Source organism: Lineus longissimus, chromosome 3 (genome assembly GCF_910592395.1).
Source record: "Lineus longissimus chromosome 3, tnLinLong1.2, whole genome shotgun sequence".
NCBI classification, from domain to species: Eukaryota; Metazoa; Nemertea; class Pilidiophora; order Heteronemertea; family Lineidae; genus Lineus; species Lineus longissimus.
Genome location: NC_088310.1, coordinates 23,932,861 through 23,958,726, shown reverse-complemented (window position 1 = coordinate 23,958,726; position 25,866 = coordinate 23,932,861). Strand labels below are relative to the sequence as shown.

At 42.1% G+C, this 25,866-nt stretch overlaps 2 protein-coding genes and 1 long non-coding RNA gene across 7 annotated transcripts in view; all 3 read left to right on the top strand.

Annotated features, from left to right (window-relative positions):
- The window catches only part of LOC135484294 (Golgi resident protein GCP60-like), a 40,723-nt gene extending 30,166 nt beyond the window's left edge, over positions 1 to 10,557 (top strand). For 2 of the 5 annotated variants that reach the window (XM_064765632.1, XM_064765631.1), the window contains 4 exons: positions 16 to 188; positions 6,260 to 6,428; positions 6,969 to 7,004; positions 7,823 to 10,557. In XM_064765632.1, the coding sequence (XP_064621702.1) occupies positions 16 to 188; positions 6,260 to 6,428; positions 6,969 to 7,004; positions 7,823 to 8,043 (599 nt within the window). In that variant the 3' untranslated portion in view covers positions 8,044 to 10,557. Of the gene's footprint in view, positions 1 to 15; positions 189 to 1,704; positions 1,818 to 6,259; positions 6,429 to 6,968; positions 7,005 to 7,822 lie in introns of all 5 variants that reach the window. The other 3 variants (XM_064765635.1, XM_064765633.1, XM_064765634.1) reach the window with 2 other exon arrangements.
- A 459-nt stretch (positions 10,558 to 11,016) lies between these two features.
- On the top strand, positions 11,017 to 15,588 carry LOC135485114 (RNA-binding protein 34-like). Its single transcript, XM_064766855.1, has 11 exons — positions 11,017 to 11,163; positions 11,723 to 11,913; positions 12,185 to 12,441; positions 12,718 to 12,910; positions 13,084 to 13,143; positions 13,417 to 13,460; positions 13,665 to 13,748; positions 13,941 to 14,044; positions 14,222 to 14,340; positions 14,587 to 14,693; positions 14,992 to 15,588. Exons 2-11 carry the CDS (start codon positions 11,758 to 11,760, stop codon positions 15,467 to 15,469), a joined length of 1,602 nt encoding a protein of 533 aa, XP_064622925.1. The 5' UTR covers positions 11,017 to 11,163; positions 11,723 to 11,757; the 3' UTR covers positions 15,470 to 15,588.
- Positions 15,589 to 18,086: 2,498 nt separating this feature from the next.
- Positions 18,087 to 22,906, top strand: LOC135485113 (uncharacterized). Its single transcript, XR_010446527.1, has 3 exons — positions 18,087 to 18,211; positions 21,851 to 21,975; positions 22,363 to 22,906. It is a non-coding gene; the product is annotated as an uncharacterized LOC135485113 (long non-coding RNA).
- The last annotated feature ends 2,960 nt before the right edge of the window (positions 22,907 to 25,866 follow it).

Here is a 25,866-nt window from a genome sequence, read left to right as displayed (position 1 = left end):
TTCACTGTCTTCCAGAAAAAGCTAACGGAAATGATGAGAAAACAATTGACGCTAGCGTACCCGCTGTCAAAATGCCCAAGATTATGCCCGCGTCAATGTGGACAAGAAAAGACCTTGTAGAATTCAAGGATAAATGTCGCAAGACCAACGACTCGTTATTAAAAATTTCGTCGTTGTCTTCGTCGACGGTGAGTCATTTAGCATGGCATTGACGGACAAGAAGCTCCACCTTGTGTTTCATTTGATAATTATTGTGGGCAGACGATTTTAAGCTTTGATCGGCGTGTGATGTGGGCTACTTGCCGGTACTCGTGTTTTAGCATAGATCGATAAGCGTCTTCACTATTGACGTTGTGACTCTTCATCTGCACTACTCTATCTCCCAAAGCCTTTCATCTCCTCTCACAGGTGTAACCAACGGGCATTTGGTTTGCATCACAGGGCTGCCTACTTCTTACTTGGTCAGATTATGCGGTATTCATTTCAAAGGTTTTGCACATCAAATTTGAAAGGCATCCTCTAAGATGAGGACATTGCCGTCTGTGGCTTGAAGGTCAGATTGCACTTCAAAAGACTTGGTATGAAACTAATTAGGGAACAGATAAGGGTAGGCAGGTCTGTCGAAGCATGGCATTGAAAATGGAACTCACTTCTTAATCTTGTTTCTTGCACATTATATTTACTCAAACATATGTTTTCCATTTTCAATACATGATGTACTCCTGTTGATTCTTGCCCCACCTTGCATCCTCCCATGTTACAATGTATGTACAATTCCTTTTACCCTATGTTTGTTTAACAACTGCTCTTTGCAAAGCAGTACCTTTCCTATGGTTGACAAATCACTATCCCAAACTTTACTATTTCACAATGTTTTAGGTTAAGATGCCTTCTCTACCCATCTTTCCAGTCCTGCAATTTTTGCTGTGGGCACAGAACACCCTGTTTGGCCAATTCCCGATATGATATCCAGTTCGAGTAAAGGAAAGTAATGTGGGGATTTGAAGTTACAGTATGATAGAAATTGAGGTTATTTTCATCAGTTTGCATGAAAGGTTCTTTTCACCATTTCTTTCAATTAAAACATACTCACTAATCCTCATCTATTTCTCTTGTGAGTTTCATAATTATAAAGTGAAAGTTATACTCTCAGTCATGTCTTTATTCAAGGATAAATGATGAGACTTTGAGTTAATTAACTTTTGATATTCAGGTACAATAACATGTTGCATTTCACTTTCAGTAATCACCTTTACAATAACTGGAAATGCTTTTCTGTCCAGGTCGAGGGGATGTATACGTTATAGGTGGATGCACCATGCTTGGGTTCTTTTTCAAAATGACATTACAAGCAGACGAGTAGCCGTGTGAACAAAGATTGGGGACAAGTTTGAGATTGGGCTTGAAGGCCATTCCTGTTTTTGTGAATTCATCAAGAGCAAGCTTATTCGTCCTAATGGTTATGAATGATATGAAGCTATGTTCTGCTTTATACTTCTTAGCTGAAGGCCTTAAATATTAAACAGAAGCTACACTCTTCATCAATCTTGTATGAAGGGATGATGAAATCCCCAGCTTCATTATCTACAGCTGCTTGTAAAGTCGATTTGATGAAGTGTCCACTGGCTCACACATTCGGAGCTTCTTGTCCTTGCTATTTTTCTCCGTGTTGTCTAAATGGTGCTTGTGTGTTGTGTGTTGTAGATGAACCTGCTGCGGCTTCCATGTGGACGCGGAAAGACATAAAAGAGTTTAAAGAGTCATTACGAAAAGATAAAGACGCTATGATAAAAGTCGGGTCTGGCGAAACGGTGACGGTAAGCAAGACTGTTCTTTTGAAATGATCAGCCCATGAATCAAAAACGTTCTTCTAAATACTTCCGAAATCTAAACAACAGACAACTTTTATTAACAACACCGGTGCTTGTTCCATAAACTGTTATGTGGAATCTGATGAAAACAGTTCAGTGGCTTCAAAATCTGAGTTGTTGGAAACCCTTTGGCAATTCTGCTGTTCCCTAGATTGTAAAAATCTGTCCTGGATTTCAAAATGCTTCAGATTTCTTAAAGAATGAGAAATCTATTATCAAATGTCAGATTACTGTCTGACGTTCACCTTAATATGAGGTATCAGAAATATGGCTGGGCTGATCACTTCAAGATGGCTGGTGACATTTTGGTTGGAAATGGTGTGGTATATAGTCAATGTCTGGTGAATATCATGATGAATTCTGGTATATTTTGGCTTTATCAAGTCACAATTCATCATTGAACAAATGTTAATGGCTACCTGTAATTATCATGTATGATTGAAGAGAGTGAAAACTGTTTTGAAAGAAGGGTATAAGAACAGGAACGCTTCTTAAAAAATTGTGGTCAGAGTGAGCAATTCTGAATTGAAAGGAGGTGTGTGGAATATGAATGAAGGTCAACGACGGACTCCTCTTAGCCATTGAGCAAAGTCGGCATAACTTATCACTGAATAGCCTAAATTGATCAATTGCCAACCAATTCTGATCCCTCCTAAGATGAGACTCCAAAGGTTAGCGCCACGCGAGCATAGCGCTGGCATTTACTGACTCCTGACGACCCCATCGAGGCTGATCAGTCATCTGATGGAACATTAACCGCTGATGGATGACACGTCAAAATAAGGTCACGCCCCAGAGAATAGCTATCTCATCAACGATAGTGGATTATGCTATTTATGAAGATGGGTCTGGGCAAATGTGACAATTGCTAAATCAGTTTAGCAGAAATTAGTACGAAAGCTGTGCAATTTTCAGTAAATCGCTCTTTAACCTTTAATGATGGGACTGCGCGTGATGAAGACAATGCCACATGTTTACAAGGGAATAGTCTACGGATAGTATGCAGTCTCAGATCCCTTGTGAAGCCCGAGGGTTCAACTCATGAATGTCAATATTGGCTGGACCTAACCTTTTCAGAAATTTGGATGGTCCTCGTTTGTGGAGCTTCTTGCATTTTGCCAGGGGTCACTGTTACACCGTCCTTGGTCGTTCCTTATTGCCATTATGATCAGAAACGTTGTTATTGGCAGATGGCATTATCTCCGGGGCTCCCAGCTGAACCCATAGCTAATGGCAGCGGCTGTGCTGGGGCCAGTAAAAGCTAAGTATCGAGAGGTGCACATGATGAGTTTCTGGACACAACTGATACGATTTTGTTGATGTCAGAATGATTCTACACCATACAGCAATTGCTATTATTACATTGCATTGCTTTCTGATCGATATTTCATAGCGTGTGTACGGTGCCGAATTAATGACAGAGGTACTAATAACAAGGTTTATGGGATAATGGTTGTGGGCTGTGGTCAGTCCCCTAATGACAGAGGCACATAGTATAACAGGGATCTAATGCTATACTCTCTACCTGTGTCTGATCATGATATCTGATTTCACAGGGATAGTGGTACACCATCAGTGAAGAGTGGATAATGTCAGATTTGCCCTTTGGCTCATCCAGAAATGATGCCTTTTTTACCAGCAATCAATGCAAAAAAAGCGTTCTGATATTGAAAAGGTACCATTCAGCCATTGCATTGGATGCTGTCTCCATGATCCAAAATCATAGATGCAACAAACCCCATGATTTGGCAGTGTGGCATTTTATCTCGTAGTGGATAAATGGATGATTAACCTCTGATAACAGTACATTCTATGTACGCGAGTCCTTTCCGTTTCCTGATTTGCGGAATGACCCCATCAGCCTGCCTGTGGAGTGCTCCAACGCTGCCATTGTTCGACATAAACAGAGCCCATACAACATGACAAGAATCGCCTTGCTGTGTTTGTTTGCCATCGTTGCATGGCAGGATTAGTACCCTCGTTTTTATGTTCGGGACGTGGAATGTGTGATAATGCGAGTAGACTTGTACATTGGTGCTTGGAACGTCGTCCTGGGCATCTAGTCCGAAAGAAGTGGATGATTTCCCCAAAGCTGCCATAGGAACCAATACAACATGACAGGAATCATATGCTGCGTTTATTTGCCATCTTGGTTTATGGCAGGATTAGTACACTTGTTTATATGTCAGGAAGTGGAATGTGTGAAGATGTGAATAAGCTGGTATACAGTGGTTGGTGTTTGGAACATCGTCCTGGGCACCTGGTGCCAAAAGAAGCCAATGATCGGCCTGAAAGCTGCCGTCAGTGCCAAAGAAACCAATAGAGCCTGTCAACAACCAGTTGTCTTTGTTGGCATCCCACAAAGTGATGAACGTTTAACCTTTCTCAAGCCGTGTGACTGTGCTGAGCTGGTCAATCTGGATTGCCACTCGGTTGTTGCCCTGGATGATCTACTTCAGCCAGGAATCACTCTCTGCTACACAGTAAAGATAATGATGATTCATTATGTCACATACGATGAAGGAAGTACATTAAGCCCTCACAAGGCTTTTGACCCTTGAGAAATATTAGCATGGTGAGATCAGATCACTTTGAACCATCTTCCAATCCAGTTGTAACAAGTGATTTGGCTTATAGTTTCCTTCTGGTCACTTGTTTCCAAGTATTACCTCGATTGAGGAGGTAGTGAAATTGGGTGACAAGAGTACTCTTGGGAACGCTTTGACATTCTTGAATTGGCAGTTAGCTAGCAAATGGGACTTGTTGGTGATAATGTTGATCTGTCAATTAGGATGTAAGGTGATGAAAACTGTATATTGTTACCATCGATCGAGGTCTCCTTGTTACACCTTGATATTTACTTCTTCAGTGCTGATTATCTTGGCATGCATCAACAAAATCTGTGGCAAGACACAATCCCGAACAACTTTCCAAGCCAGTTGTATCAACATGCACGTGTCTTATGACTTATCTTTGTGTTGAAGCCTACAATTGTGAAGGCAGAAAGCATTAGGCCGATTTTTTTGTCTTCTATCGCTTCCTCCATGCCTTGTGGGAGAGAGTCAGTAAGCTCATTTTATAAACTCCATCATCTGAGCATATCTCCTGTCGCAGGACAGTTAATGATATTGAATCAAACTGTTTTGGAAAATCGATTCTGTCGCTTTATAAACTCCCTGCTGTTGTCATGGTATTGGACATGATGGAGGAGAAAATAGCTGACGTGATTTGACTGCAAATGTTATAGCCTTGTTTTGACCACAGAGGTTTTGGTATAAAAAAGACAATGACTTCTGCTGGCTGTTGTAATGAAAACACATATCGCCCTTCAACTAAATGGCCAGGATAAGATCACTTTTCATGTCTCCCTTTTCACCACAATAGAAACTCATTTTGCCTAGCTCACCGAAGATAAGTTCTTGGTTAGTTTTGGCAATACCCGCTGTATCTACATGTTACAGATGCTCAAGAGTGTAGTTATTGCAATGAAACTTCATGTTCATGTAACCCGTCCAAATACATCATTTGCTGATAGAATAAATGATGACCATTTTGATCAGAAAACAATATTGAATTATATAAGAGATGATGGGGATTGTGTCAACTGGTGCTGGCAAGGCACGTTCTATTGCTAAAGATGCTTAATTATAGTTCTCTGTCACTTTGTGTGTGGCCTTATCAATTATTCCCCCTCTTGAGGAAATTAATGACCCACCATATCCGAGGAATGGTTTATTCAGTATCGCACATGCGAAGACTGAGTGACCCGATAAGTGTTTCTTGCAATAAATTGCCCTGTATTCTTTCCGCTGTTTGAAAGTTGCCGGAAGCAGGCCAGATGAGATCTTGTCTTTTGCAGTTTTAGCTGCCTATTCACTTGGCACTGATCGATATCCAGTGTTACTCTGGATTAAATTTGTGTAAATCCATGGCATGTTGAAATAAATATAATCAGACCTGAGCAGACTCTCCCAGAAGAATCTGCCCTCTTTGTACTTGTATATCCTGTTTATAGTCACCGAAAAGATATTCTACCCTGGAGAATTTCCACAAGACGAGACGGCATATTTCGTCGGTGAATTATTCATGGAAATCTAAGAGAACTTGCCAGGTGGAGAGTGAATGAGACATTGCCAGCGTGCGACAATTTGAAGAATGTTCATGTTTTTATAAATGTCTCAATATTCAAATAGTTGGCTTTAGATCAGTAAAAGCTAATGATAACTCATGTTTTATTGCCTTCTACATGTAACTTAATTCTGATTTATAAATTTGTTACCTCTCAATTAAAAGATTTCAAGATGCTATTTGATTGCATTTCACATCAAAATACCCGGCTGAATCCTTCTCAGGGTCACATACATAAATTCAACCATTGGATGTTTCAGGTTCGAGTGCCTACCCACGAAGACGGAACGTGCCTATTTTGGGAGTTTGCTACTGATAACTACGATATAGGTTTTGGTGTTTACTTCGAATGGACGACAGACCCGACTAAGATGGTCAGCGTCCATGTGACAGAGTCAAGTGATGAGGAGGAGTATGATGAAGAAGAAGGTGAGGCTGGTTCTAATTTTCCTATATTTTGTACAAAACTTCAAAATGCAAACTTGAGCATATTGGACTGATTTTTCTGTAGCTGTGTGTTCTTGTGGAAATACATTATCAAGTTCTAGTGTTACATGTACTACATTTGTGCAGGTGTAGATTCTTTTGCTCAAGGAAAGAAAAACTCAAAATTTATAATCGCACCTTTTGAAAACTTAAAGGCCATGCCCTAGCAGTTTTTTAGTGAATGGTCATGTCAAGGGCTTTCCCCCCTGGAGAATCAAAATCAAAATCTCCGCGAATTATGCAGTTCCAAGCACCTCGTGTTCATTAGTTCCGAGTCCCTCCATCGTTCGCTAATTCTCCGGGGTGGTTTCCATAACTAGTTTTTCAAAAAGGTTACTGCTGTTGGCTTCTCCAAGTAGGCGGAGACGTTCGTTGATTCATATGTGTCTGCCATATGATCTGTTGTTGTTTTCAACATGAATATCGGGGCCCTCGTGGGAGTGATTCTGACATTATTTCAATATTCACGACATTTTCCTTTAGCGAACAAACAAAAGGCTGACGAGACAAAACCGCCGGGTGAGACGTCTAATAATAGCACAATATAAGTTGTCAATTTTGTATTGCTGCTGATTGTTTCACAGTACTTATTAGATATTTCACTTACTATTAAAATTGTTCTAATATACAGTTTGAAGATTTCTTATTACTATTTCATTTGCATATATCATGTGTTTTAGAGAGAACAAAGAAGAAAGTTATAAAAAGAAAAAACATTTTGCTGACATTTTTGTTTTCCTATCTGTTATTTTTGTGTTTTGGCGACTACAAGATTGCTTCCCTGTTGTGCTTTAATTGCATGTTAACTTTTATGAATTTGAATGATGCTGAACCCAAATGCTTAACAGACAACCTGAGATATTAAAAAAATCTGAGAAAATTGGGGAAGAACTTTGACATGACCTTTCTCTGAAATGCGGGGACTTCACAAAATGTTCTTCAATCCACCAAAAGAGTAAATCTGTTGTCTTGGCTGTATTTCACATCTTGTTTTGCTGTTCCTTATCTCTGGGGCGTATTCAAATCCTGTGCTGCCATCTGATCCGTTTAAACAAAACAAGCGTTCCGACATGGAACTTGAACATAGTAGGGCTGGGCTGGGCTGGGCTGGGCTGGGCTGGGCTGGGCTGGGCTGGGCTGGGCTGGGCTGGGCTGGGCTGGGCTGGGCTGGGTTGGGGTGGTCACAGGTCGAATTAGAAAACTACTAAGCATATCTTTCTTTAGGAAAGTTTTACTCTCAACATAAAGCGGATAAAGTCATCAAACATAAACACGCCCCCACCCCCACCCCCAAAAATCAAGATTAGACTTGTAGAATTTCCAATATCTCTTTTCAGGAGCTGAAGGTGGAAAGGGAGACATTGAAAAGGGCTCTAAGAAGGATAACAAGCCACCAACGGATGAAATTATACCAATTTATCGACGCGACTGCCATGAGGAGGTGTACTGTGGAAGCCATATGTATCCTGGACAAGGCGTCTACTTATTGAAATTTGATAACTCTTACTCATTATGGCGATCAAAATACCTTTACTACCGAGTATACTACACAAGGTGAACTACTGGAATCTTTGCGTGTATTATAGTCTAATTAAATAATCAATAATTAATTGTTATTAATTGTTGATGACGATGATTACTTATTGATTATATTCTATAGTATTTAATTAAGATCTGTGCATTAAAAGAGACATTTTTGTACAGGTTTGGGAATGTACTCTATGTGTACATGGGTTGACATGTATAGGTACTGTTCAATGCAGGCAGATTTGAAATGTCTGTACACGTTTTGATGGAAGGTTTTTGTTTCGTAAATTTTATTTCATGAAGCCGAAAGGCTAGACCTCTTTCACTTTGTAGGATGTGTGTTGGGGGTAAATTTTTTTGAAAAAAACACATCCTGTTATTGGGTATATCACACTTTTAATGTTCACTTTCCTGTTCTTAGGGAGCGCAGTGTTATCTGCCTATTTATAACACTCACGATCGAAGATGGCTAAAGTTGGCTCAAAGGCTAGTTCAGTATTTGAAATATTCCAATCATGTGAATACGCATTGAATATAAATCTTAACAGTGCTGTCATGTACACTGTTTAACAACGCAGTACATGCAAAATTTCATTGTAACTGCACTATGGGATGATCGTTTTTAAATTCTTCTGGGACACATGTAAACAATGTACACAAGTGAACTACGCCATGAAGCCATGGGGCCATGAAGACGTTCATCCATCAGCCACATGATATCATGTTATTTTGCTTACATTTGAGTACTGGCAAAAATATATAAGCGAGCCAAGAAGCAAAGAAGTTTAAGACTTAAACAGCCTTAGTTGAATTCTTTATTTTAGAATCTTATCTGGGTTAAGCTGGATTATTGTCCGTACTATTAGTAGAATTATGACTATTATGAAATAAAACGTTGAAACTTTCATATCAGACCTTGATTTGAATATTCTATTGGTTAATGGTTTTCTGTTGAGATGACCTTGATTTACTGCATTTTAGATCAATTTTCTGGTGCCAGAGATGCTCATTTTTTGCTCGCCTTATATATATTTGGTACAGGTAATTGTTGTAGACTTGATAAAAAGTGTTGTTAGGAGAATCTTTAACTTGTCACTTAATCTTTGAGGAGGGAGTATGATGTTGGGGATAAGTGATTGGGTGAACAGTATTGACACCAAGGAACCTAGGAAAGTTTTCTTAAAGAACCGCTCTGAATCAAAATCCCACCTTGACTTGCTTTCAGTAAAGAGAACTGGTGTTGTGGCAGGCTTCTTGCTTTGCCTTCAGGTACAAGATTTCATGAAGACATTTTAACTCTGGCTCTCGACTGTCAAAGTTGGGTTGGGATTCAGACAGATTATTAGAGAATTTGTGACTTATTGCCCAGTCATTGGTCACCTTAGTCTACTAGTCCTGCTGTTGGGTGTTTTTGGTGAACACTTGTAGCAAACTTATCATTATACACGTATAATTAATTAGAAAATGGCTGGTTGTTCGATTAGGCTACTCAAATAAAGACCGTCCTTGCTGTCCTCATATACTTATGTTGTCATGTATAAACATCTGAATGGGTTTGGCAGTTACCCAGAAGATAATGTAACATAAATGTCAGCTATAAACTAACTAACAAATGTTATAAAATGATGCATTCTCTCTTCTATCGCTGTTGAGAATGGAAAGGAATTTCTCAAAATAAGGAATCTTTATGACAAATCATTTTAACATCTGATCAATGAGAATCTCAAACAACAGCTTTTCATTTATTTTCCGCGTCCTGATTACAGTGGTCAAAGATGTTGTCCTGAAATGGGCACTTTCCAGTATTTGTGCCATGGTCCCAACATTTAGGAAGAAGCGGTATTCTGAATGGTGTTTATTCTTCATGTTCTTGAATAATAAGAAAGAAATGATGATGTGTACGAGTTGAAAATTTACCTATTTATTTCATGTTATGGTATGTTGTGGCACTTCACCTGATAAGGAATAAGCGTCTAATTTGTTTAAAGGAAATTTTTTGGGGTGTTCATTGACCTTAGCTGAAGGCATTCAAGGTGAGGTCAAAGTCTAGAAGGTACTAAAGTTTTGTGCTGCAGGATATGACATTATGTCATGTAAGACCTGGCGTAAAACTTGCTGGGTTCAATCTGTTTAACTATCATTTAACTAACCTGCTTTAAATCAAGTAAAACTGCAAATTGAATTTGAGAAGTGTGTTAAAAAGAAGATATTAGATATTAGACTTTAGGCCGTTATGACTTTGGGCTGACTTGACTGGTAAGCTTACATATCTGTATAGTCTATCATGATAGAATAGCTTCATCATTTATTCCATATCATATTTTCAAGGAATTTTCCCCTGTGACATGGGTGGCAAAATGCCATCAATGAAATAAATATTCCTACTCGCCTATGATGGACAAAATAACTTGCCAATCTTTGGTGCCTCAAGCAAGGGGACATGTCGGTATGATGATCTTCACTCAAAATGACTATTGTAGACTTGCTCTTTGCTATTATGTATTGTACAGAAAGATGTGAATAAATGTGAACTATTTAAAGATAAGTTGGTTAGTTAAATTGCTTTGTGGTAGTACAAATTATTCCCGCCAAAAAACCACCAAATTTCTTGCTCAGCAGCCTGGTTTATATCAGCACCGATAGTGGCGCTCCGGTCACATTATCCCGACTTGGATCTAAAAATAAATTTTATACGAGAAAATACTTCCCCCCTGCAAAATTGGTGGCCAATGGAACTTAGGGGAATTTGCACAACACAATCTGATAATAGGGGGCGACACCGTACGGAACAGAATCTGATAATAGGGGGCAACACCATACGGTGTCGCACCACAGACCACCCCCACAAAATTGGTGGCCAATGGAACTTGAGGAAATTTGCCACTCGCTCAGCAGTCTGGTTTATGTCAGCACCGATAGTGGCGCTCAGGTCACATTATCCCGACTTGGATCTAAAAATAGATTTTATGCGAGAAAATACTTTCCCCCACTAAATTGGTGCCATTGGAACTTTAGGGAATTTGCCAACTACGGCATGTTTTTAGCATGATAAATACATGAAATAGGCATTTTTAGCAGAAATTGGTTTACCTCGAATTCATTTCTAAGGACAATTGTGAAAATATCGTAGAATTGAAAGAAAATTAGCCACGTAAGTTTTTATTCAGATGACTGTTTACGCTGAAATGTCCTTTTTGTAATGTTATGGTGTAAAATTTTCTTCACTTTATGTGATACAGGGTGTTACAATAAAATAGGAGATTCTGTACGAAATTGTGGGGAGGCGTAATACGGACCGTGCTAGGTCGTCATCATTAGTATATTGCGTGACTTGACTGTTCAGTGAAAGAAGGGTCTTGACCTCTTTCCTAAGTAGCCAATAATGATCTAGGCCTAATACTTGACTTGCCAAACTCAGCTCGACGCCGAACTGCAGCGCCACTCGCGGACAAAGATAAAACAACTCGACATTTTTTTCACCGGTTTTCTCGCTGCGCATGCGTACCAGCGTCATCTTTTGTTGATTTCCGCTGGTACGCATGCGCATCGAGAAACCGGTGAAAAAAATGTCGAGTTGTTCTATCTTTGTCCGCGAGTGGCGCTGCAGTTCGGCGTCGAGCTGAGTTTGGCAAGTCAAGTATTGACGTTCTACTCTCAGTGTGTCAGTGACTCGGTCTCAACGCAATGTTTAATGAGGATAGCCGATATAGATTTTTCAGGTGTGCTTGCTGACCAAACCACGAAGATGTCTGGTTCTTACACAATTGGAGGCGTTTCTGGTCTTCTGTCTTCAAAGATTAAGAAGAAGAAGAAGAGTGAATTGGATACCTTATTTAGCTCTGTGTCTCCGTACAGACCAGTACTCACAGCATCGATTCCAATTACAGCAGATGAAGTAAAGGTATGTAATCCATCTCGAGTGACTTGTCGCACCCCCACCCCGCTCTCACTCTCATTGAAGTTGTGGGAATATGTTATTGCTTGTCTTGTATGATGATATAATAAAATGTGACAGTAAAACTACATACCACACGTACAATTATAAATTTCATATTTTTGTTTTTAAAATGTAACTTTCAAAATCGGTGTATAAATGTTTGCAGTAAAATTATTGTTATTTCTGAGGCTAATTGTCGGATGTGGTTCATATCACGTGAATGAATACTTTCCAGATAACAACACCTCCAAAGCCTGCAAAGAAAAAGAAAAGGAAATCTGAACCAAGTCCACTGCCTTCTGAAAAGGAAGCTGTTAGTCCAAAGAAGAAGAAAACTATGACAGAGGCCAAGGTAGTGAATGGAAAGGAAAGAGTTAAAAAAGGAAAAGATGAAAAACGTGTATCGGGTGGATTTTGTCCCCCTCCCGGTATTGTACATGAGTCACTGATGGGTGACACGAAAAAGAATAAGAAGACAAGAGTTGAAGAGAGGTAAGAATAGGTTGAAATAAAGTGTGTTGGCGGGGGAGTGTGTATCCACATGAGGTATAATACCTGGACTCCTGAAAATCAGGATATGAATATGACGTAGTACGTAGTTAAGATTTTGAGTTATTGTCTGATAGACTGATGTCAACTGCAGATAGATCGTCATTCATTTTCAAAATTTTGTTGCACTTGCTCGATTTTCTTTTGGTACAAATAATCCGAATGACTTTTGTGTCAAATCATCATGCTCTGTCATGTGGGCCAATGTCACTTTTTCAGGGAAGAGGCTTTGGCAGGCTCGACGACTTCTTCAAAGAAGAAGAAAAGGAAGAGAGGCCAGGAGGAGGATGACGAGGAGGAAGATCAAGAGGCAGCACCCAAGAAAAAAATCAAGATAAAGTGGGAGAAAGATCCAACAGTCGATGCTAAAACCATCTTTGTTGGAAACTTACCTGTGACCTATGATACAAAGGTAGGGTTTGCTACGATACTGTAAAATTCAACCTTCAGCATGTTCAGATTATATTATGAGAGCCAGCATTAGCAACTTGTCTGAATTATTGATGATAATTTCTACAGTGTTTTATTCAAGTGTGAGTCACAGTGTAGCTTAATGATGAGTAATTGTCTCGCTCTTTATTTCAGGCCGTAAGAAGACTATTCCGTAAATATGGGAAGATTCAGTCAGTTAGGTTGCGGTCTGCTGTGAGTACAACATTGTTTACAGGTTTCTTTGCGTCTATTTGATTAAAAATACCATCCTAAGCCATAAGCTTTTGGCTTTCCCAGTCCCAGGCTTACCATCAGTCAGTAATGACATAGACCATAGTCGTCTGCTCTTTATTGGTGCAGATTAGAGGGAGCTGTGAAGAGTAAAAGGTCTTAGCCGCAACACCAATCACAACACAACCTTTGGCCAAATAACATAAGATCCCAAAATCCAGCCATAGTTGATATTGTTACATTTCCTGTTTCCAGACTCCAGCTAACCTTACACTGCCAAAGAAAGTAGCTGTGATAAAGTAAGTTCAAGGAGGAAATCCCAAGGTGGAAAACTTGATGATGATATGCCCTCCCTAGTTGTTGAATAGCTCCACTTGGCCCCATTCGGTAGAGCCCAGTCTAATTCAAGGGAAGAGGATGACTGCCGACATGATAATAGTGGTGATGATCTTAACCCCTCGTTTGACCAAAATTATTAAAGCTCTAACTTCCCTCCATTGCAGGCAAGAATTCCACCCGGACAGAAAAAGTATAAACGCATATGTTGTGTTCTCAGAAGAGGAGGAAACCAAGAAAGCCTTGAAAAAGTGAGTGAAACTTCATCGATTCTCACACTCACAATATCTGTTAGAATATTATCATTCAGTCCTCTTTAGATGTTTTGTAAGAAGCTTCTGAATGGTTTATAGGAAGAAATGATCGCTGCAATGTAGGTACATGTAGGTGAAGAAGATAATTTCCTGCTCAATGCATTTTAAAACTATGCCTTTTCCTTGCAGGAATGGAAGACTAATAGATGGACATCATATCAAGGTAGATCTAGTTGGCCAGGAATGTGAACATGATCACAAGAAATCAATATTTGTTGGAAATTTACCATTTGGTAAGTTCTTCTCATGTCATAATTTCTAAAACTTTTCCAATACATGAGTATTTTTGGGTGTGGGAGACTATTTTGTAATCACAAGGGTATGTATGATTCGTAAAATAACCCATTTAATGCAGTTTGCGATGTTTTGTTGGATTGATTTTGTCTCATAAGTCATTTCATTGTTTTCAGCCATCTTGGATGATGAGTTATGGGAATGCTTTGAGGAAATTGGCAACATAAAGAGCGTACGAGTTGTGAGAGACAGTAAGACTGGAATGGGAAAAGGTTTTGGTTATGTGCACTTCAAGGTATGAAAAGCATCTCTGCTGCAACGGTTTCTGCAAACATTTAAAAAAGATCTGGTTGTGGTCTCGTTTACTAGTTGTATTGTTCTTTAAACTTGCTGGTCTATGATTCTTCATCCTCCCAAACTTGCTCCTGCCTGTGGTCGGTACCAAATGAAAATGACCAGAATGATATCATTCTTTGGTATTTGTTCATGTCCTCATTCTCATTTAGTTGGTGCCTTAAACTACCTTTTCCTGTAATTTCAGGATACCACCTCTGTGGCCCTGGCGCTGAAGTTGAATGGAAAGAAGTTCAAAGAACGCAACATTCGAGTTACAAGGTCCCGGGCAGAGAATAGATTACAGAAAGAAATATCCTTTTCATTGACTTATTTAAGAGATTTTCAGTTAAGGTGTACATGTCGTGATCTCCTGATCAGTACTGTACATGTATAGGTATGGTAAGAATTCTGCTGATTTGAAAAATTGATGACAACTTGGAGGTGTAGGCCACTTGCGCTTCTATGGACAAAGAGGCTAACACCTTCAGCCTTAACTGATAACCATAGCTCCCCTTACAGTTATGGTTGTGGGGGATGCTATAAAACTTCGTTAGTTTTTCCTATTTTGAAATCATGATGAATTTATTATGTTCCTTGACTGTCACTACATTTCATTAACCTCTGAGAAGAGACCTAAGAAGAAGAAGAAATTCAGTAAACCGAGTAACGCGGCAGCCGGAAGTTTCCAGGGCCAGAAAGCTTTGACAGATGATGAAATCAAAAAACTTAGGAAGAAGAAGAAGATGGCTCGGAGTGGTGTACATGGAAAAGGCAAGAAAGCCAACGTGCTGAATGCTATGTTACGTTTAAAGAAACGGCAAGGTGGTGGAGCAAAAGGTGATGCTATGAGTGCTACACCACCTAAGGGTGGGAAGAAGGATAAGAATGGGCTAGGGTCAGGGAAAAAGAATAAAATAAGACTTGGAAATGGTAAAAAGAATAAAACGGGATTTGGAAGTGGTAAAAGGAATAAAATGTTACCTGGAAGTGGTAAAAAGAATAAAACAGGACTTGGAACTACTGGTAAAGGTATTAAAAAAGGACTTGGAATAGGTAAGAAGAAGAAGATGAAGCATGGTAAAAAATAATGAGATACATGTACCTGTAGATGTTTGGAGAGATATTGTTGTTCTTATGTATTCTACATCATGATGTGAAATTTGCAGGCAACGATTGTGAAGATGTTGAATGATACTGGTTGTGGAAACAATAAAACTATTGAAATATCTTTGCTTTCTTTATTTTGAGATGATGGGTGGTATGTGAGTTCCATCGCAGAAGGATCATGAGTGCATGACAACCCATGCCAAGACCTTCAACACTGTCACAATCTCCATCACAAAATGTTGAAATGGATGGCATGGATGGATGGACCCAGTCTTTCAAACATAATGGACAACAGCCCTGATTCGGTCTGGTTGTGACTGTCTCATCCCTCTCACAATGTCTTGAATCTGAAAGGACAGCAAGGCCTGAATTGTATTGGTTGTGGCTGTCTCTTGTTCTGCGGAGCAGCCAGCCCTGATCTGGTTGTGACTGTCTCATTTAGCACACTCAGCAATTTGTTGGGTGAAGCTGCCAGCCCCAATTCATTCCGACTGCAGTCTTGAAGATTTCATGTGTCTGCAAGAAGATGGAACCTCCAGGTCAAATTTGGTCTGCATGGTTGTGACAATCTGATATCTCCCTGTGCCTGTGAGTAACACAGTCTTAACTTCCAGATCCAATTCAGTCTGGTTTTTACTGCCTCATCTCTCTCACACTGTCGGCAAGACGATGGGTCAGCCAGGCCCGATACAGTCCTGGTTGTAACTGTATTACGTCTTGTATTGTGTTGGCAAAACAGTGGAGCAGGTAGTCCTGAATCGATCAGGTAGTGACTGTCGTATATCTCTCACCATGTCGCAAAGACGGTGGAACAATCAGGCCAAATTCGTACAAGTCGTGGCTATCTTATCTCCCCCACTGTGTCAGCGAGACAATGGAGTAGCCAAACCCGATTTGGTCTGGTTGTGACCGTCTCGTCTTGCTTACCCGGTGGATCCAGCCAGTCTCTCTACTCTCTCAGCGTGTCCGATAGAGCTGTCACCTCCATATACGGACACGCTTTGAGTGTCTCGTCACTGACCGTGGCGCATAGACAGAGAAGCAGACATAGTCCAGCTGCTAAGCTCCAAAAAGGCAAGAATTGTGCATTTTAATGGGGAAAGTATGAAATATGGCAGGGTGGTAGAACAACCCATAGGGGTCATTTATCGATTCAGACCCTAATTTTTACGCCCCCTGATGGTCGCCATCTTGGAATCCAATATGGCCGCCATTTTTGGCCCGCTTCCTGCAATATCTCGGAATCTATTGCACGTACGGGTATAATTTTGACGGCTTACCCTAGGTTTTCAGGTATGACGAATTCAACGGAACCAATGAAAATGCCGTCGAAGCTGGTGCTTTAATTAACCAAGATTTGTAAATAATTTCGTCTTTACCCCAGCCCACCTATAGATTGTACCAGTATTACTTTAAAGAATTTCGAATACAATAAAAGGAACGTGGCGATATGTAAAGGTGAAAGACTGTTGGTGATATTTTTGTGTTTGATCGGCCGGCATTTGTTCGGGAGGAGAAACATCGTTAGGTCCAGTTGTCACAACTATTACGATTTGAAAGAAGATGACGATAGATTTAAAACAGGCCTTGCATGTAATGACAATGAGATCAATAATGGGTGACCAAACATTTGCCGTTTCACGTCTTAAAGACCCTATTTTGCCTATAAATCGTATACTATATATCCCTTAAATCATATGATATACATGTATTTGTCATATAATATATTTGGTGAGCTGTAGAGCTATATTCCACTGCCTACGTTTGTATATAGTTTAAAAGTAGATTTGTTAGAAGGGTAGCAAGAACTACTGCTGACTTCATCACTGTGTTGTCAGTTGCTGTACATGATATTAAAGGAGTAAGCGGATTATCCCTTCAATTTATTTGTTCTTCTCCTATTTCATGAGAAGAATTTGGTGATGAAACTATGACTGTGTTGTTGTTGAAGGTGGTGACTGGGCAGCTGACAGTATGGAACGCTGTTGATTAGCCACCTACTCCTTTGAGCGGGCGGTTCTGAGCTGCATCAGACAATCTCAACTATTTCCACTTACGCCATCTACAACTACATTTGTATAGAGGCTGTCAGTCACCGTACGGCCTTGGTCGAAATGGTAAATACACAATGTACGTCATTGTCAGTTCAAGTCTGTGTGTGTGATTTTGACAATATGCAGGTTTCGGCAGCTATACGACTGACGAAATACGAAGTGCAAGGATCTATGGAGTAATCTAGTCCTAAGCTAATTCATTAATGCGACACTCGTAAATCATCCTGTCCTATGTTGTAGGAGGAATCGGCTAATTTTTTGAAAATCGCCTATGAAATGCATTTACAAACTTCGCCCTCCGCGCAGCTCTTCGTAAGGCTTGCGAAACCTGGCTTGTATATATTTCTATGACCATATAGCTCCGTTCATTTGCATGTTATGCAATAGCCCAGACCCACCTTTGACAATACCATCCAATTGGTCTAATGACATAACAATACAAGTTGGCGCTAAGCCGCCGGCCTGTCTTTCGCGGGGTAGAGGAATAGTGCCCGTGGTGTAACGTCAAATGTATTGTTTGTGGTCATGATCGGTCTCGGTTGATTTGAACGCAAGTCAGTTGGTGTGTGAGTGAACTGCGCAGAACATCGCTGGAAAACTTTTTCCGATTTCAAAGGTGAAATTCCCTTCAACATTTCGGAAATCAAGTTAAAAGAGCTGCAGCAGAAGGTAGGACCCAGTATCTATGATTGATAATTGTTTGAATTGGTTTCAACAGGTTTTTATTGCTGTAAAGATCGTGCAGTCGAGCCGAGAATGAACTGCGCAGTTAGAAATTTCAGTCGCAAATTCACGGTAAGGCAGGACTTAGGCTGACGTTACAGAGGCCTCATTCGTTCACTTCCCACATGTCACGTTCCAGCTTTACTTAACGTTCCTCGGTGAATGCACGGCCTTGTGGCATGCATTCAGTAAGAACGAACGCATTAAGGGGAACGTGACGTGACATGTGGGAAGCGAACGAATGAGGCCTATGTAACGTCAGCCTTGTGTGCATAACTGGAAGGCTTGTGACCTCCAAACCTTGTCATATGATTTTTCAAAAATGCTTTAAATTTAAACAATCATTCATTTGGCTCCACTATCCCGACTGTGGTGTAGCACCCGACTGTAACTGGCATGAATAGGGAATACGCTGGTTATGGATGTCAGATCGTGGTTCCTTGACAATTGCAAACAATTTCACTGGACGTAACCCACGCGGCGACACCAAGGACCGCTGGCTGATCTATTGATATGTTCGTAGCAGGGTGTCAAAGTCGGGGAGACGAAGAGCCACTCGTCTCTTGTAGGGGGTTCATTGAAAGTGTTTGCATTTGTTAGCCTATAAACACAAGATTTTAATCCTTCAGTCCCGTGTTTGGCGGAGAAACTAATCTTACAGAAGGCCCAGTCATATTTCGTCATTGACGGTATCTCTGGGAGGCCCTGTGTGCCGTTGATCCAATATTCATTGAGGCTGTTGGAGAGACTTCTTGTCTAAACAGTACCATTCCGCCCCCTCTAAGGTATACAATGGTAACTTATAAACACCGGATTTTAATCCCTGTCTCGGGTGTCTTTGAGAGAACTGATCATACACAATTCCCAACCTACTCGTCAGCCAGCTGACAGATTCCCTGGGTCGAACGTGTTACTGTGATGTTTTCGAAGAGATACTTGTGGCTGTTGGAGAGACTTCTTGTCTAAACAGTACCATTATGCCCTCTCTAAGGCATACAGTGGTAACTAATTAATCAACTGCGAGATGATCTCAGATTGAATACAGTGAGTTAATCTTTCAAACAATATCAAATGCAACCATCATGATACTTTTTACTGGGTGACCCATACCTGTGGGATGTTTGATCCAACATACTTTGAGGCGGTTGGCGATCATTCTAGTCTATTGTTTGCAGGCACAGCGCCTCTTGTCATTTAAAGGTAAGCAGGCATGATCAAAAGTGGTTAGCATGTTATTGCCAAGGAAGTAGATTCGGTAATTCTATTCAAACTCGGATTGGTTTCGTATCAAAGGGAAGCTTTCACTGTGGGCAAAGCACTGAGAGTGTCCCGCCAAGGTAAGCTTAGTAAGGCAGGGCTTATGTGCATGACTGGAAGGTTTTTGACCTCCAAACCCTGTCATATGATTTTTCAAAAATGCTTTAAATTTAAACAGTCATTCATTTGGCTCCACTATCCCGACTGTGGTGTAGCACCCGACTGTAACTGGCATGAATAGGGAATACGCTGGTTATGGATGTCAGATCGTGGTTCCTTGACAATTGCAAACAATTTCACTGGACGTAACCCACGCGGCGACACCAAGGACCGCTGGCTGATCTATTGATATGTTCGTAGCAGGGTGTCAAAGTCGGGGAGACGAAGAGCCACTCGTCTCTTGTAGGGGGTTCATTGAAAGTGTTTGCATTTGTTAGCCTATAAACACAAGATTTTAATCCTTCAGTCCCGTGTTTGGCGGAGAAACTAATCTTACAGAAGGCCCAGTCATATTTCGTCATTGACGGTATCTCTGGGAGGCCCTGTGTGCCGTTGATCCAATATTCATTGAGGCTGTTGGAGAGACTTCTTGTCTGAACAGTACCATTCCGCCCCCTCTAAGGCATACAATGGTAACTTATAAACACCAGATTTTAATCCCTGTCTCGGGTGTCTTTGAGAGAACTGCTCATACACAATTCCCAACCTACTCGTCAGCCAGCTGACAGATTCCCTGGGTCGAACGTGTTACTGTGATGTTTTCGAAGAGATACTTGTGGCTGTTGGAGAGACTTCTTGTCTAAACAGTACCATTATGCCCCCTCTAAGGCATCAGTGGTAACTAATTAATCAACTGCGAAATGATCGCAGGTTGAATACAGTGAGTTAATCATTCAAACAATATCAAATGTAACCATGATGATACGTTTTACTGGGTGACACATGCCTCTGGAATGTTTGATCCAACATACTTTGAGGCGGTTGGCGATCATTCTAGTCTATTGTTTGCAAGCACAGCGCCTCTTGTGATTTAAAGGTAAGGAGGCATGACCAAAAGCGGTCAGCGTGTTATTGCCAGGCAAGTAGATTCGGTAATTCTGTTCAAACTTGGACTGTGATTGGTGTCGTATCAAAGGGAAGCTTTCACTGTGGTCAAAGCACTGAGAGTGTCCCTCCGAGGTAAGTTTAGTAGGGCAGGACTTATGTGCATGACTGGAAGGCTTTTGACCTCCAAACCTTGTCATATGATTTTTCAAAAATGCTTTAAATTTAAACAATCATTCATTTGGCTCCACTATCCCGACTGTGGTGTAGCACCCGACTGTAACTGGCATGAATAGGGAATACGCTGGTTATGGATGTCAGATCGTGGTTCCTTGACAATTGCAAACAATTTCACTGGACGTAACCCACGCGGCGACACCAAGGACCGCTGGCTGATCTATTGATATGTTCGTAGCAGGGTGTCAAAGTCGGGGAGACGAAGAGCCACTCGTCTCTTGTAGGGGGTTCATTGAAAGTGTTTGCATTTGTTAGCCTATAAACACAAGATTTTAATCCTTCAGTCCCGTGTTTGGCGGAGAAACTAATCTTACAGAAGGCCCAGTCATATTTCGTCATTGACGGTATCTCTGGGAGGCCCTGTGTGCCGTTGATCCAATATTCATTGAGGCTGTTGGAGAGACTTCTTGTCTAAACAGTACCATTCCGCCCCCTCTAAGGTATACAATGGTAACTTATAAACACCGGATTTTAATCCCCGTCTCGGGTGTCTTTGAGAGAACTGATCATACACAATTCCTAACCTACTCGTCAGCCAGCTGACAGATTCCCTGGGTCGAACGTGTTACTGTGATGTTTTCGAAGAGATACTTGTGGCTGTTGGAGAGACTTCTTGTCTAAACAGTACCATTCTGCCCCCTCTAAGGCATACAGTGGTAACTAATACATTAACTGCGAAATGAACGCAGGTTGAATACACAGTGAGTTCATCATTCAAACAATATCAAATGTAACCATGATGATACCTTTTACTGGGTGACACATGCCTCTGGGATGATTGATCCAACATACTTTGAGGCGGTTGGCGATCATTCTAGTCTATTGTTTGCAAGCACAGCGCCTCTTGTGATTTAAAGGTAAGGAGGCATACCAAAAGCGGTCAGCGTGTTATTGCCAAGGAAGTAGATTCGGTAATTCTATTCAAACTTGGATTGTGATTGGCTAACTGAAACTTTGGCCTTGTTGGAAAGTATGGTAAGGAAATCTTGATTTTTATAAACATGACCCTGAAACCCACCTTAACCTTGATCTGTCTCATAATTTCAGAGGCTTAGTCCAAGGATGAGTCCGATCCACGAAATGTGAGAGGACGAATGGTTGTCAGTCTTTCGTGGCAGTGCCCAGCAGTCCAGTGGCAGTGCCCAGCAGTCCTAGGCCAGCAGCTCAAACCGGTAGGAATAGGTAGAATCCGTACATAGAAAACAACTTCTGCTAGAATGAGAAAAAGTCCCACTGATGCAGTTAATGGTATTTCGCCGTGCAAGCAAAAGAAACAGCTAGCCAAATGAGAAACCCGGGTGTCTATGGTCTGTTCGATAGACTCATCAGGCTAATAAATGCAATCCGTTTACAATCATTGGGCCACGCAAATAACGTACTGCAGAACAAATTCACATATTAGATGGGAGATTGATCGTTGGGGCATACCAAATACAAATGACGATTGAATAATTGTTTCTATTCTCCCAAATCTGCAAGTCTGCTCCCAGTTGCGCTAGGGTAAGTTTTGAACTAACACTCCATAAACCTTATATCGATATATTTTCTCTCATCTTCAGAGGGATGGACCGACTCCCTTCCCGCGGCTGAACCCGGCATCCTCCCATCGATGTATACAAGCCACCTGTCCTACTTCTACCGGCATCGTGAATAGTCCTCCATGGTGACGAACAGTTACTCTGGACCTAGAGTGCTTATAAATCAGGATTGTATAGATGTAACAGAAATGAATTAACAAGGATAGAGTATTCCGTAGGGAGTTTTCGCAAAAGAGTAGGGACAATCCAGGATGAATGAGTGTACATGTAACAGTTTTAAATACCCTAAGATATAGTGTTCTGGGGACTGATGAATACATTATGCGCATTAATCTCTTAGGTGTTGATGTACACCAACCAACAGGGAAGGACTTGTTGCCAGAGGGACATTTCCTACTACTCCACTGGAATAGAAATCCTACTTAACTGTAGCGCCACCTGTTCCCACATGTGGTGCCCACGTGCAGATTGTTGTTAGAATATCTTTTTGTAAAACCTTTTCATGATATTTGACCAATGTATCAGGACATTGAATATCTTAATTTGTCCTAAACATATCAAATAAAGAATGATAGTTTCACAATCAGTGTTGTTCTTTGTACTACCGTCAGAAGGGTCTATTCCTAAGCCGGGACAAAGTTTGGTACGTCTTTCCCGGGTGATAACGCCTTTCAAAAACCAATGGGCAAGAGCAGCGCCCCTGTGGTGTGTTGGGTACTTTTTCTGAGACACCGCAGGAGGGAATGTACACAAATCTAGCCCGTCTTCTCAAATGCTTTTAACTGTCACAACCAGCGACACTAGTGACAGTGACCAACCAGCTGATGACATCCTGTAAACCCGACCTCTCCCACAGGGTCGCTGCAGTACTACCGAATTTCATGCTGTCCCCATTAAAATGCACAATTCTAAGCTTAGCAGCTGGACTAATAGGCCCAATTCGTACTGGTCGTGGCTGTCTCATATTTCTCACTGTGTCCCCGAGACATTGGGTGGACAAGCCCGACTCTGTCTGGTTGCGAGTGCTCATCTCTCAAATGGTTCCAGCAACACAATGGAGAAGCTAGCCCCGATGAGATCAGGATATCGCCTCGTCTCTCTTGCCATGTCGGCAGGTTGGTGGAACAGCCAGCCCCGAATTGGTATAGTTGTGTCTGTTACTTCCCTTTCGCGATGTCGGCAAGACGGCGGAGCAGCCATGCCCACTCGGTGCACATGTAGCTGTCTCATGTCTTTAATAGTATCCGCAACACGGTGAGGCTCCGAAGTACGATTTTGTCTGGTTTCGACAGTATCATATCTCGCGCTTTGATGGCAACACATCGTAGCAGCCAGACCCAATTCGGTCAGCTTTTGACTGTCTCATCTCCAACACCTCTTGGGTATTACAAAATGTAGCAGCAAGGCCAAATTCGGTCTATCTGGTTGTGACTGTCTCGCCCCGCACACCCTTTGGTGTAGCCAGGCCTCATTCGGTTTGGATGTGGCTGTCTGATCTCTCCAGCCGTGAAGTTGCCATGTCCAATTCAGTCAAATGTCTCATCTCTCTCACCCTGTCGACAATACGATGTTTAGCAACCAGGCCCGATTCGGTTCTTGTTGTGGCTGTGTCACATTATCTGTTGCGTATCGGCAAGACAGTAGAGCAGCCAGCCTCGATTCGGTCTGGTTGTGACTGTATGATATTACGCAATTTGGACCGGTTGTGGCTGTCGCATCCCTATCATCATGTCCACGAGACGGTGGAGAAGCCAGCCGCAATTCGGTCAGGTTATCGCTTTCTCATCTCTCCCGTCGTGTCGGTTGGATGGTGGAACAAATTGCTAATGGCTGTGGCTGTCTCATCTCTCTCAAGGTGTTTGCAACACGACGGAGCAGCCATGGCCAGGCGCAGGCGCTATTCGTCCTGGTTTGGGCTGTCTCAACTTCCTCGCCCTGTCGGTATTCACAAGTTGGAGCTCCCAGGTCCGATTCGGTCTGGCTGTGACAATCTCAGCGCTCCCACCTCTTTGCAAGAGGCCCAATTTAGTATAGATTTGACCATCTCTTCTCTTTCAGTGTTGGCAAGATGTTGGAGCGGCCAGGTCCGATTCAAATATGTTGTTGGGACTGCTACATATGTGTCAGCGTGTGGGCAACACATTCGAGCAGTCAGCCTTGAATCGATGTGGTTGTGAATGTCTGATATCGCTCACCGTGCCGTGTCCCGAAGACGCTGGAACCGCCAGGCGCAGTTCGTACCGGTTGTGGCTGTCTCAACTCTCTCTATGTGTCCTTGAGACGGTGGGGAAGCCAAGTACGGTATGGTTGTGACTGTTCCTACTCTCACAGCCCCCCCCGGCCCTGATTCGAATGGTTTTGAGTGTCTCATCTCTCTCACCGTGTTTACATCACGACGGAGCAGCCAGGCCCGATTCGGCCTGGTTGGGACTGTCTCAACGTCTTTACCCTGTTGACATGCAACATGGTGAAGCTGCCGTGTCTGACTCGGCTTGCTGTGCCTGTCTCAACTCTCCCACCTGTGCGCAAGAAGATAGATCCGCCAAGCCAAATTTGGTCTGGATGTGACAGTGTCTCCTTTTTCACCGTGTCAAAAACACGGTGGAGCAGCTAGCCCCGATTCAGCCACGGTTTCATCACTCTCACCGCTTCGGCAAGACGGTGGAGAGGCCTGCTCCGATTTAGTCTTGTGGAGAGGCCTGCCCCAATTTAGTCTTGTTGTGACTGCCTTATCTGTGCCTGTGAGTTGCCAGGTCCGATTCGTTCTGGTTATGACTGTTCCATCTCTACCCTGTATGTGTCAGCACGGCGGTGGAGCAGTCAGTCTCGGGATGGTCTAGTTATGAACGTTTCAACTAACTTACAATGTAGGTAAGTCGAAAGACCTTCCCCGCAGGCCCGATTTGGTCATAATGTCGCAGCCCCTTCATCGAACTTTCACCAAGACGTTAGAATTGCCAGTCTCGAGACAATCTGGTTGTGACTGTCTCGTTCAGCACACCGTTTCGGCAACACGATGGAAGAGTCAGGTCCAAATCAGCCTGGCTATTGATGTCTGATCTCCCCAATCGTGCCGGTGCCTGTACTGTTTCATCTTGCTCACCCTGTCGGCAAAACGATAACGCAGTCAAGTCCGATTCGGTCCTGGTTGTGGCTGTGTCATATCTGTTACTGTGTCGGCGAGGCAGTATAGTCGGTCTGGTTGTGACTGTCTGATATCTCACACCGAAGACGTTGGAGCAGCAAGGCGCAATTCGTACCGGTTGGGGCTGTCTCATCTCTCTCACTGTGTTCTCAAGACGGTGTACGGAGCCAGCCCGAGTACCGGCTGTCGCTTTCTCATCTCTCTCGCCATGTCAACTAGATGTTGGAACAGTCAGCCAAAAACTGGTTTGCATGGCTGTCTCTTCTATTTCACGGTGTCGGTAAGACGGTAAAGCAGTCAAGCCCACTATGGGCGGTTGAGGCAGTCTTTTCTCTCTCGCCGCATCACAACACAGCAGAGCTGCAAGGTCCGATTCGGTC

Excerpts from the sequence above, each read along its gene's own strand:
- LOC135485114 (XM_064766855.1), top strand. The coding sequence starts at position 11,758 with ATGTCTGGTTCTTACACAATTGGAGGCGTTTCTGGTCTTCTGTCTTCA. Across the intron at positions 13,461-13,664 it reads AAGAAAGTAGCTGTGATAAA|GCAAGAATTCCACCCGGACA; the intron begins GTAAGTTCAAGG and ends CCTCCATTGCAG. Across the intron at positions 14,694-14,991 it reads AATAGATTACAGAAAGAAAT|TTCATTAACCTCTGAGAAGA; the intron begins ATCCTTTTCATT and ends CTGTCACTACAT.